General features: G+C 43.0%; 1 protein-coding gene across 1 annotated transcript in view; it reads right to left on the bottom strand.

Annotated features, from left to right (window-relative positions):
• Positions 1 to 909: 909 nt before the first annotated feature.
• The window catches only part of LOC107756872 (filamin A-interacting protein 1-like), a 37,675-nt gene continuing 24,635 nt past the window's right edge, over positions 910 to 13,949 (bottom strand). Inside the window, exons 4-5 of the mRNA XM_016574186.1 lie at positions 5,605 to 8,410; positions 910 to 1,267 (exon numbers count right to left, since the gene is read on the bottom strand). Coding sequence (XP_016429672.1) covers positions 1,124 to 1,267; positions 5,605 to 8,410 — 2,950 coding nt within the window. The 3' untranslated portion in view covers positions 910 to 1,123. The remainder of the gene's footprint in view (positions 1,268 to 5,604; positions 8,411 to 13,949) is intronic.

The raw sequence follows: 13,949 nt of genomic DNA, 5'->3' as shown, positions 1-13,949 counted from the left end.
AGGCCACCGGGAATTGTCCCGGTTCTCCCGATGGCAAGACACGCAGAACGTGCAGGATTCATATATTGTCTTTTTGCGGCTTAATATTCACAGACACTAGTCCATATCGCGTTTTGATTCAAGTGTACTGACCTACTTTTTATTTATTCATCCAAAATGTGGCATATTCCGTCGGCGTTAGGCTATAGAAATTCCATTTTTATGACTGGATTCTACGAACCAGTCTGTTTTTTCCGCATCGTGGAATTATAGGGCCGTATGTCTCAGAGTAATCAGTGCAATTTGGGAAAGAAATCAATTAAATCTGTATATGGATGTGTGTAAATATTCAAATGCAATCCCCTTTGTAATCGTTAACATTTTCATAACTGTAATTTAATTACACATTTTTCTTAGTAACTGTAACTGATTACAGTTACATTTATTTTGTAATTAAATAACGTAACGCCGTTACATGTAACTAGTTACTCCCCAACACTGATTTTAACTCTACCTCCATTTAGAGTCCGGGTGCTAAATAATGATTTAATGAAATCATAATCAATAATTGTGTTTTAAACTGATGTGCAAGTATATGGATGTGTGTAAATATTCAAATGCAATCCCCTTTGTAATCGTTAACATTTTCATAACTGTAATTTAATTACACATTTTTCTTAGTAACTGTAACTGATTACAGTTACATTTATTTTGTAATTAAATAACGTAACGCCGTTACATGTAACTACTTACTCCCCAACACTGATTTTAACTCTACCTCCATTTAGAGTCCGGGTGCTACATAATGATTCAATGAAATCATAATCAATAATTGTGTTTTAAACTGATGTGCAAGATATAAAAAGTCTTTTATTAACATCCAGATATCATTCATCAAAAATACTTAATGCTTCAAAACCATAACAGCGGTTACTACCAATTTAATGAGTGCAATAATTACGTTTTGTCAAAAGAAAAAAAAAGAGAGAGCAAAGTTCAGCACCATAAAGTGAAAGATGAGGGGGTTTTATCACAGTGACTTGTACTTTTGAATACGGCTGGATATAGAGTCTCGTTACAGCACCAGAAGCGATCAAATAAAATTAAACACAATCAACAGAAATGGGTCAGGCATGTGGATCACTCATGATTTGGTAGGCTGGTTCATCAGGTTCAGGTTGTTAGATGCACGCTTCCCAGAGTTCAGTGGGGTTTGGACGGCGCTGTTCGATGCTTTGGGTTTGGGAATCCTGGTGGGTCCAGGACGCCGGAATGATTCCAGAGGCATCTGTCAGGAGCCAAAGAGAAAGACTTCCATCAGTCGGTGCACACAGGAGAAGCTCCCAGAACTGGCAGTAACGGATTACATTATCAGCCGACCGCTTACATACACTCAGAAAGTCTGTCAGTTTTGTGGACATTCACACATTCAGAGACCGGTCACTAGTCAGGAGGACACACAGCATTCCTCCACTGGATTCAAGAAGTGTTTCAACATTGCATTAACTTCTGATGAACATTAATGTTTATTTGAATTATCACTCAGTGGGTTATTTAACCATGTATCACTGTGTCTTTGGAAGGCTTTTGTCTTTCAAACACATTAAAATGCACAAATTCACATTATTACATGTAATGCAAGGATTCCCAAACTTTTTTTTTTGTCATCTGATCATCTTTCACCTAATATTTTTACTTGAAGAGATCTTAAAATAAATATTTTAATAATTAAGTATCACATTTGCATGTTCACGGTTCTCTGACGTTGGTTAATAGTCACATGACATACAGGTAAACATAAAAATATTTCATTTTGTTAGTAGGTGTGATGGATTACGTTACTAACTACACACTGTAAAAAAAATTCCGTAAAATTTACGGTAAAAAACCGGCAGCTGTGGTTGCCGGAATTTTACCGTAAAAAATACGGTAGCAACGTTTTAGGTTTTACGGTTTTAACTTAAATACCGTAAAATTAATCTCCAATACATGTAATGTCCAGTACAGTTTTTCACCGTATATAGTAGGGGAATTTACCGTAAACCATTTAACAGGTTTTTACTGTAGCATTTTTACAGTCTTTTACCGTTAAATTCACGGTCATTTTTTACAGCAGTTTTTGTCATGTAATTTGGAATTATTAACGGATTACAATTTGTGATTAATCTACCCAGCTCTGGCAGTTATAGATTATATAGATTAACCCTCCTGTTAATCTTCTGTGTTTGTGGTCAAATTGACCCACACTGGTTTCAATGCAACTTGCCAAAAATCGACACAATGAAAAACACTAAAGACTCGTGTAAAAAATAGAAAATCTCTATTGTAGCTTGTCAGAGACTAAAAAATGTAAATTTGACCCACATATTTTTGTTCAAAAACTGCACATAAAATAAAAATTGGTATTTGTACTTCCTCTTTCTTTTTGTTATTATTTTATGTCTTTTTCTCAAACCCTTGTACGAGTAATTGGGTTTCTCACATTTCTTCTACAGTCTAGTAATCGAGATGCAAAAAACTAACATCAAAAAACAACCTCAAACAGCAAATTTTCCTTGGATCAGAAGACGAGTCTCAATTTTGAGTACACTGAGTCTTGAATATTATGTATTTGATATTTTGGTGTTTGACAAGCTATAATAAAGGTTTTCTGTTTTTCAAAGTGTTGATTTTTGGCAAATGGCTTGGAAACCAATGAGAGTCAATTTGACTCGCAACACCAAAGTCGTAACAAAGTGTGTCCAGCCTTTCCAAAACGAGTCTATGTGTCGAAACTTTGCATGTACATTCATGACCCTAAATGAGAAATATTCACCAAATTTCAAGAAGAAATAAAAAGTTCAACCAGTATTTCAAGCAAATGGAGTGTGAGTCAATCTGACCCCAACAGGACAGGTTTACACCGATGTGTATGGTGCTGAGATGACCAGAAGATGGCGCTCTCAAACACAGATCAGCTCTAGTACATAAGCACACACCAGACTTCATGCTCTCACACCAGCATGCACTTGAAATTTCAACCTTAGAAGAACCTAATCAAGAAGGCTTCAAGAATATGGTTTGCTTGTCACATAATTGTATCACCTACAATATAAAGAAAAATCCAGTTGGTTATAGCTGAGAAACTGACATGAGTCTGTGGAGGGAGAATGATGAATGTGTCACATTCAGGCCTCCCTCTGCTGCACATCTGCAAATGCATTTCTCTACAGTTAACAAAAATATGTACTAAGAACGTTTGGCTAACGTTCCCATTTAGTTATGAACACTATATCTCTGAATGTTCTCTGAAAACATGTCGTTTTTTGGTTATGTTGCAACATTACGTTGAACGTTCCGTTTTATTATTTTGCGGACACTATGGGAACGTTACTTTTGAATGTTGTCTAAGCCATCTTAGATGAACGTCCAGCTAAAATGTTTCTGAAAAACTGATGTATCAATAATGTTTTCGTGCTAACGTTTGACGAACGTTATTAAAGACCAGATAACTTTGAATAAACATTCTATTAATGTTAATGGAAGAACGTTTGTTCATAACTTTAAGAGGACCTTGCCAGAACATTCGCTGTTAGCTGGGCTGGTTCAGTCTGTCAGAATCAATCCGGTGACTTCTGCAGTGGATTTGGAGATGTTTTTCAGCATCCAGAAGTCTGCAGAGAGCTTTTTAAATGAGCTCTCCAAAACCAAACCAACTGCAAGTTTGCGTCACACATGAAAAATGTTCAAATGTGGGTCACGCTGTGCTCTGGGCTCGGGTAACGCAGCAAAACCTGTGCGGCTCGAGTCAGAGGGCATGTAGATGCACATAATGACCGCTAATTAAACGTGTGGTACGAGCAGGAGCTTCCTGTGCCAGAGACGAGCCGGTGTCTCCACGGCGACGCTGCAGCTGCTGTCACCATGGAAACTAAACAAGGCTTTTGTTTGGGCTTTGGACGGCCGCTGAGAGAACCGCCTCCGAACAGTCGTGTTCTTTTGAAGGAACTCGAAGGAACATTTTAATTGTTTAACGTTTAACGCTTCCCGTCACACATGCTGCTACATCTGAGTTTCTTTACCAAGTAACTCTTCTGATTAATCATTAACCAAAGCCTAAACTAACCTAAGCTTGGTCTCACACTTGTCAGGTGAAAAATTAGCTAAACCAACTTTAAGGGCAGTAAACCACCCTGCACTGGTTTTTTCACAGGGTAATCGTGTGTGTCTGGTTAGGTCTGTGTATGAATATCCTATCAGCCATCACTGAATCACATGAAAAGCACCTCTAATGAGAAAATGATTCCTTCAGTCCCATCAGGCACCACATGTCATTTGTGTTTCTTGGTAACGAGGTTCATGTCATCTCTAGTGCACATACTGCATCGATTCAAACGAAACGAGTGCGTGTGTTTGAGTGTGATTCACTAACAGGGCTGATGAGACATCGTCTCGCTTCATGATCACAGCTGTTCCCGAGTCCTCCATGAACGGCAGTTTGTTTAGCCAGACAGCCAGAGGATACACACTCCAGACGGCACAAATTCCAGCCTGAATCAATTAAACGCTTGATATAGTCCATGTACACGAGTGCTCACTCACTCATGTGCTCCGATTCATTAAAAGACTATATCTATACCACGCTGTAATGTTACTGTGTGTTTGATGGCTATTTAGTTTCAATACACTACTGCCAAAAAACTTTTCATCTTTTTTGACCAGTGCATGCAAACTCATCAAGTTAATGCTTTAACTTTCTATGCACTGCCGAGCTTTAATGTTGTTTTTCTTTGGAGTCAAATCTCATGCAGCAGTGAACGGTCATGCAGACGGTGAGGTTTTCCATGATATCATGTGAGAAGACTGTAGATCCTCTCAGTGAGAGCGGATAATGGTGGTGTTTTGGACCGGGCCAGTAACTATGATATCAGACAATGAACTGAACTCATGCAGACATGTTCTCAACCTCTTCTTACCTGATGAACACAAAGTGAGGTTTACCTCACAATTTTGCTCATTATATGAGCGGATTCGGTTAATTTACTCCAGAAACATAATACTATATGTCTTATTAGTGGTTAAATGTTTTCTATTAAACTGTTTTTCTACAAATAAATCTGCAGTATTACATCATAAACATCTCTCTGCTCTAATGTGCATGAGCTTCTCGTCAGAATGCACCAACTACCTAAAATAATATTAGATTAAGCTAATGTAAATATTCTCATTTTAATTATTAACAGAAAAAAAACAATCTAAAATGTGAGTGGAAAATGGAAAATAAACCAAAAATGCAATTGTACATCAATCAGTGAACTTTAATGGTACAGCATCATTTGCTATCTAGCAAAAAAACAGTAAGTGCACTTAACCTCAAAGTGACGTGAAAAAGCACAAGAGCTTGTGTTCTCGTTATGTGTCGTATTCTCTGCTTTTTACATGTCATGCACATAAACATCTCATTATTAATCAAACAGAAACAAACAAATCAAACCAACAGAAGAAACTACAGTTAGCTGCTACTGCAGGCACGGATAACAGATCTGAGGGTCTGGAGTGGATCACGGTGCCAGGGGTCGACGGCTGAGGAGATCAGGTCACTAATCAAACACTAGTCAGTCTGGGTCAGTCACAGATATTACTTACTGTAATTTGTGAGGGTCGTGAGATCGGACTGGATGTGGGCTTTATCACGATGCTGCTTGTGATTTTGTTGTTGCCTTTGGCTGGAGTGCCATTGGTTAGCACTGGAATCCTTTGCTCCGGCCCGAGGGAGTAATAGGGGATGGATTTGGCTGTGGTGTTTACGGCTTGAATGTAGGGGCTCCCTAAGTGAATATGGATTTTGTTGTCATCAGTGGTAATGACATTTGGACCTGAGCTGTTGGACCTCTGCAGTTGCCAGCTGTTCTGCCTTTCCGGGCTCACGCGGAAAACCGTATGACCTCCCACAAGCTCTATTGGCTCAGACCGGTCAGGGCTTCCGGTGGTAACGGACACGATCTGAATGGGTGACATGGCTCGGTCCGGGGTCACCGATCCGCAGGACTCAGAAGCTAGAGTTTGCGAATAGGCTGCCATGGTGAGCGGCGACATGGAGCGATCGGGCGTGCTGGGGCTGCATGGACTGTCCGGAGGAGGAGGAGAACCCTTGGGTTTGTTGGAAGGTGAGATTGATGAGTTCTGGAGGATCGTGATGCGCTGTTTTGGAGGGGCACCGCTTGTCGGGATGACTGCCGTGCTTGTATAGGACTGGGCGTTCTCTGCGGTGGGACTCGTGATCTCTAGAGTTGCCATGTTGTGCCCGTGGTCAGGGGTTACTTTGATATGGAGGGGTTGTCCAGGACTGTGTGTAAGGAACATGTCTCCCTGTTGAACGTGATTACCATTCTGTCTCGGTTGTGTCTTGCCATTTATTGGATGCTGACTTTCTCGAGTCTTAAGAAAAGGGCCCCTGACCCTTCTCATGTTGTTGTTGAGATTGTTGATATTGTTCATGCGTGATGGAGTGCATTTTGTGAGGTTGATCTCATTGTAATTAACCTCGTCCTCCGGATCGCTCTCCACGTATAGCTTGCCGTTGACCAGGGCACGTTCCAGTGGTGCAAGGTTCTTGTAATTTGGGGACATGCTGTCTATCGGGTCTGTCTGCACCTCCCTTGTGGAGACTTGGAGATCTGAGAAACGTCTTCCGTTCATGCCCGGCCTTAGACTCTTACTGAAGCGACGGTATCTCTCGAGTTCTCGTGTAAGGGTCTCCATCTCTCTGGCCAGCTCTTTGTTCCTGACCTCTTGCTGGGTGAGTTTTCTCTGTAGGGTCGTGTGGTCTGTTTTCAAGCGGCAGATGGATTCCTCTGTGCCCATGTACTCGTGGATCTTCTCTTTGAGGGCTTCGACCTCTCTAGTGAGATGGCTGGATTTGGCCTCTTCCTCTTTCAGACGCTTGTAGAGGATATGCTCTTGGTTGGATTCCTCTTTCTCAGCCAACTGGTACTTGGACAGTTCCTGCCTGGACATCTCCAGTTCCTCCAACAGGGCTTTTGCTCGTTCCTGTTCATTGGAATATCTCTTTTCCAGGGATTCAAACTCGTCTTCAGTCTTCAAAAGATCACCCTCAACTGCCTTCATCTCCTTTAACTTCCTCCTGAGGCGTTCTACTTCTTGGGTCAAATCTTTCACTTTGTTGTCTTCTTGTTGGTAGTGGTAAGGAACTGGGCTCTTTGTGTGCTCCTCTTTGGATTTGTTCCTCAATAATCCTCTTTCCACTGCTTCCAGTGACTGAAGCCGCTTTTTCATCATGCTGACTTTGGACTGAAGGTCACTGTTTTTCTCTTCCTCCGCTTTCAGCTTAGCTTTGAGCTCGTCCCTCTCCCTAGTGGCAATGCACATCTTCTCCTCCAATTCGGCCTTTGACCGCAGAGCTCTCTTGCTCTCTTCGATCAGTTTTTCAGTGACAGTGTTGACTTTGTCTTGTTCTGCCTGCAGTTTGCCAGTGCTGTTTTGCACTTTGTCCTCCATCAGCTTTAACTTTTCGGCCATAGCTTTTCTCTCATCCACCAGCATGACAGTCAGTGTTTTCAGTTTTGTCAGATCCTCTTTCAGTGCCAGCTCCGTCTTCTCCAAATGAACCTCGGTAGCTTCAAGCTCTTTGATTCTGACTCTCAGCACATCTAGTTCATTGGACATGTGTTTAGTCATGGTCCGCTCTTTCTCTAGGTTGCTTTTCAGTGAATTGCACTCCTGCTTACTCTTCCCAAAGGCGTCTTCTAGCTTTTCAAGTTCCATGATTCTGTGATTCAGCTTGTCCACCTCTGCTTTTAAGCTACAGCTCTGGCTCGACTCCTTCTCCAGCTTTCTGTTGAGGTCCCTGCACCTGTCTTCCATCTTGATCAGCTCCTCATCCTTCCCCTCCATTTCGAGCACTCGTTTCCTCAACTCCTCCACCTCCGACACTAGGCTGGAGTTGCCACACTCCCCGCGGTTGATTTTATCCCGTAGCTCCAGCAGTTCTTCCTCCGCTCTGTGCAGGGTCTTGTTGGTTTCTTCCAGCTCATCTAACTGCCGGCTGAGTGAGGAGAGCTTCTGCCGCAGCTGTCTGTTCTGGGCATCTTCATTGGTCAGTTTGGCAGTCATGGCTTCCTGCTCTTGGTGGAAATGGCAGGCCTGGTTGCGTAACTCCTCCTCCAAGCGAAGGACTTTGTTCTCCTCTTCTTGCAACCGGGTTTGGGCGGAGCTTAGCTCCTCTTGGGCCTGAGTGGCAGTATTCTGGAGTTCCTGGACCTTCGTTGTTTGTTGGGTCAGCTGCTCGGCGAGCCGCTGCTGTTCATCGACCACTAGCAGGGCAAAGGACTTAAGCTTGGTCAGCTCGTCCTTCAGATTTGTGACTTTCTTATTGTTCTCTTCCTCCTTTCTCTCTTGGTATGTCTTTTCCTGATCAATGAGCAGTTTCAGTCTGGGAAGAGAGAAGAACATATGGAAAGACTGTTAATATGAGACAAATAGACAGCCTGGGAATTTTCAAAACATGACATTTTAAACATTTGTTGTAATTGTTTTGTGCAAACCTCAATTTTGCATAGATTTTTAGAAACATTTGGGCTTAAAGTGAAAGTTAACTGAACTGGTATTCAACTGGGAACCTTCATGTCTATGTTTGTCCATGCCATATGAGGATATATGGAGGAAAGCAAAACCCCGTAGACTAAAAGTGGGGCAGTGTGTGTTCCAGAGGTACAAAGTCGGGCAGAAAGTGGGATCATGTTAGCTGGTGTGAGTTTCCCTTCTCCCAAATGCCGCCAGCGGTGGAGGGTGTTTTGACTACAGGACGCAGCTGCCAACCTGCACTACAGAAGGCATATTAGAGTGGAAATGGAAAAAGTCTCTTAATAAGAGGGTTCCTCTATCTCTCCCCCCACACCCATGAACACCACCACCTTCCTTCAGTGGTTTTATATTTTAAGGAATTCCCCCTCCTCCATAGGCCATTACTGGCTATGTAAACAAAACCTCTTTCAGAGGCTTCTAACCAGCAGTGGACAAGGATGATGTCAGCGGTACGAGGCGTATGAAACCACCTCATCCAGAAGTGTGTCTACATGCTTCCATGTGTGTGTCACTCATACGTGGCTTCAGCCATTGAAAGGAAATGGAAAACCAGGTTAAGAAAAAAATATTTAAAAATTCAGAAGATGAAAATAACAGAACATAGATAAAATATAAGTGAAAGTCAGATTCTTAAAATACAGTATTATAACCACAGTGCAGTGTTCTACTGAACATGAAGCAAAGCTCCAGTGTGTTCTTTTATGAGTTCTATGAGATTACAGCACTGGTTTACAGGCTGAACTTTCATAAAGCGGTCAGCCGGCCATCCTCTGGAAATATCTGTGGTGTTCCTCTTACATTGTGACTTCATTAAACATTTGTGGTTCACCATTAACAGAGGAAAATGAAAGCCAAAGGTTTAAGTGTTTAAGATTGAAACTCTATTGTGCTAATTGCTCACAAATGCTGTAGTGAGCTCATTATCTGCCATCACAATGCCAAAAAAAAAAATACATCCAAGATGCATGTGTTAGATCATACTACCAAACCCTTGTTTTTTATTTAGCAATCTGAACAACCTCATAAGCTCAAACCTGATGCTACATTTCTTTGTAATTTAACAGCATGGTAGGTTTATGCAATCACTGCATCACAGTTTACATATTAACCCTCCTAAACAGTATGCAGTGCGTTCTAGAATATAGTGCACTGAAAGCAGTATGCCAAATGTGCCTGGATACTATACTATTTCCAGTGCATTTTCAAGTATGCATGTGTGCTAAAAGTAAAGTAATGAATTTAGCTAGATGCGAACACAAACAGTTCAAGACAATGGTATCAATCAAGATGAAATGTTATGGCGTGGTAGTAAGTCCTAATGCTGCCGTACTGTACTTTCCCACCACTGAAGTGCATACTATTCCTGTAGTAGAAATATGCTAATTGAGACACAACCTATGATTCCCAGCAGCCTCCCAGGTGGAAATGACACGTCTTCTGAGATCATGTAAATACATTTGTTCTGGGACTCTCATTTATTTAATCTTCTAACCACAGATTCTGGATTATACAGTATACAGACAACTGTGTGATCGATCTGACACGGCGCTGATGAGAAAACATAACGAAAGCAGAAAGGATCCTGAGCTCATCAGAATGCAGCAGCGTGAGCTTGCGACGGCCTAAAAGCAGCTCAGGAAATCAGAAACGCTCCTTCCCTTCCCCGTTTTAACCTTGGACCGCCCGATCGACTTGGACTCGCTCCCAAGAGCCCAGATTTTTACAGAGAAAAGAGAGGAAAAATCTATGGAAAAAAGACTTTAATACGGACTTGTAAAAGCCTGCGAGAAGGATTTAAACGTCATGAATAAGGGTGTGTGAAATCTCAAAATACTCGACTGCAAAATACTCGACTGGATTTCGGATTTGAACGTTACAAACGTTTTGTGTGTCGTGGCATTTGTTCGTTTCTGTGATATTATATGTGAAAATGCAGAAAAACGGATGCCGCTGAGCTCTCATTTAACAGAGTTTGCATTTTTGTCTTCAAATGCTGATCATTAAACAGCTTTTTAATCATCTTTAAAGCATTACAGGCTAAAATACTCGTCTAACATCCATTCTGTAGAGTCCAGAGGCGTTTGTGTCCAGCAGAGGGCAGCAGATCAGACACGGATCTGCTCATACAGGGATTATTAAGACTCATAGTGCTCAAAAACAGGAAACTAAACATGCATTAAAGGACTAACCGGTTTACAAAAACACTTAAAAAGTGTCCACAACTAGAACACTTCAGTGACAAATTAAACAGGATAGATTTCCATCATCTACAGTAAAAATCAGTCAATTTAGTGAGGTGAAGTTCAGAAATGACTTTTCTAGAAACAGCAGATACTTGCACTGGAGAGTAACTGTACTGGAGATAATAACTGTATTTAAGCCGAGTTAATAACAGGGCTGACGTTAATGACAGTACATAACTGGAACACATTCATCTAACAATTATAACCTCGTCCTTTTCCAAAAATCTGCTCATTTTATTCATTTAGGCCTACAATCAACCGGCATGAAATTAAGTCTTGGCGAATGTAACTAAACGAACAGATGAACATCTACATCATCTGCAGGATGGAGGAATTACATTATACAGACATGAAACAACAGACTCAACGATCATCATCCTAGCAGAACACATCTTCACTCAGCGCTGCTCATTTCTACTGACTTTGAGGTTTTAAAAACATCAGGTTTGATGCAATGCAAGTTTTACCACTAGAACTCAATCCACCAACTCATTTAAAGTTAAATCATCTCATATATAATGTGATATCAAAGACCATCTACACGCAGTCAGAGGTTCTGCATGTGTGTGTGTGTGTGTCGTACCTGGTCAGTGCTGTTGAGCCGCTGCCGCTGGTGTTCAGTGTGTCAGTGATCTGAACATTCCAGCTCTGAAACTCAACAATGAGACGGACTGAAGACGCCTATGAGAGCATGACATCATCAGCACGCCCTTATATGGAGCCTTTCACAGCCATGAGCTCATGCATGTGTGTGTGTGCGTGTGTGTGTGTGTGTGTGATGAGAAACTTTCTTTGGATTACAAAATTTCCTTCTGGTTTTCCTCACTTGAAGTCATTAATTCACCCAAAGGGAGAAAAATGTACTAACATGTTAAACTACTTGGCACAAGCTGATTGGTTCATGTTGCATACACAGTCATTTAAATGGCTGGTTAGCATTCACTAAAGCATCTCCTCTGAAACCCTCTACCTTCCCCAGCTCCACCTGTATATATCTGCTATGGGTTATGTTATATGCTATTTGTGCAGCAGTCCCTATAATGTAGGGAATACCAGTTCACACACACACACACCAATTTGGTTACATTTGATCTATGTCTCACAATCACACACATGCACTCAGTCTCGCACACACTCACACACTCACGCACTCACACTCTCTAACACACTTACGCAGTCACACTCTCGCACACTCACACTCTCTCGCACACTTATGTACTCACACACTCACACTCTCTCGCACACTTATGCACTCACACTCTCTTGCACACTTACGCACTCACACTCTCGCACACTTACGCACTCACACTCTCTCGCACACTTACGCACTCATGCACACACTCTCGCACACTTATACACTCACAATCTCTCGCACACTAACGCACTCACACTCTTGCACACTCACACTCTCGCGCACTCACGCTCTCGCACACTTACGCACACTCACACTCTTGCACACTCACACTCTCTCGCGCACTCACGCTCTCACACACTTACGCACTCACAATTTCTCACACAATTACATATGCACTCTCTCGCACACTTACGCACTCACACTCTCTACCGCACTCATGCTCTCGCACACTCACACTCTTGCACACTCACACTCTCTCGCGCACTCACGCTCTCGCACACTTACACACTCACAATCTCTCACACAATTACGTATTCAATCTCTCGCACACTTACGCACTCGCACTCACACTCTCCCGCACACTTATATACTCACAATCTCTCGCACACTCACGCACTCACACTCTTGCACACTCACACTCTCTCGCGCACTCACGCTCTCGCACACTTACGCACTCACACTCTCGCACACTTATACACTCACAATCTCTCGCACTCATACTCTTGCACACTCACACTCTCTCGCGCACTCACGCTCTCGCACACTTACGCACTCACACTCTCGCACACTTATACACTCACAATCTCTCGCACTCATACTCTTGCACACTCACACTCTCTCGCGCACTCACGCTCTCGCACACTTACGCACTCACACTCTCGCACACTTATACACTCACAATCTCTCGCACTCATACTCTTGCACACTCACACTCTCTCGCGCACTCACGCTCTCGCACACTTACGCACTCACACTCTCGCACACTTATACACTCACAATCTCTCGCACTCATACTCTTGCACACTCACACTCTCTCGCGCACTCACGCTCTCGCACACTTACGCACTCACACTCTCGCACACTTATACACTCACAATCTCTCGCACTCATACTCTTGCACACTCACACTCTCTCGCGCACTCACGCTCTCGCACACTTACGCACTCACACTCTCGCACACTTATACACTCACAATCTCTCGCACTCATACTCTTGCACACTCACACTCTCTCGCGCACTCACGCTCTCGCACACTTACGCACTCACACTCTCGCACACTTATACACTCACAATCTCTCGCACTCATACTCTTGCACACTCACACTCTCTCGCGCACTCACGCTCTCGCACACTTACGCACTCACACTCTCGCACACTTATACACTCACAATCTCTCGCACTCATACTCTTGCACACTCACACTCTCTCGCGCACTCACGCTCTCGCACACTTACGCACTCACACTCTCGCACACTTATACACTCACAATCTCTCGCACTCATACTCTTGCACACTCACACTCTCTCGCGCACTCACGCTCTCGCACACTTACGCACTCACAATCGCTCACACAATTACGTATTCACTCTCTCGCACACTCACGCACTCACACTCTTGCACACTCACACTCTCTCGCGCACTCACGCTCTCACACACTTACGCACTCACAATTTCTCACACAATTACATATGCACTCTCTCGCACACTTACGCACTCACACTCTCTACCGCACTCATGCTCTCGCACACTCACACTCTTGCACACTCACACACTCTCTCGCGCACTCACGCACTAACACTTATACACTCACAATCTCTCGCACACTCACACACTCACACTCTTGCACTCACACTCTCTCGCGCACTCACGCTCTAGCACACTTACACACACTCACGCACTAACACTCTCTCGCACGCTCACGCACTCACACTCTCGCTCTCACACTCTCTTGCACACTTACGCACTCACACTCTCGCACGCACACTCTCGCACACTTAAGCGCTCACACT

Source organism: Sinocyclocheilus rhinocerous, unplaced genomic scaffold, assembly GCF_001515625.1.
Source record: "Sinocyclocheilus rhinocerous isolate Xijiao unplaced genomic scaffold, SAMN03320098_v1.1 scaffold1434, whole genome shotgun sequence".
Lineage (NCBI taxonomy): Eukaryota > Metazoa > Chordata > Actinopteri > Cypriniformes > Cyprinidae > Sinocyclocheilus > Sinocyclocheilus rhinocerous.
The sequence above is the reverse complement of the archived record's forward strand: the minus strand, read 5'-3'. Positions and strand labels throughout refer to the sequence as shown.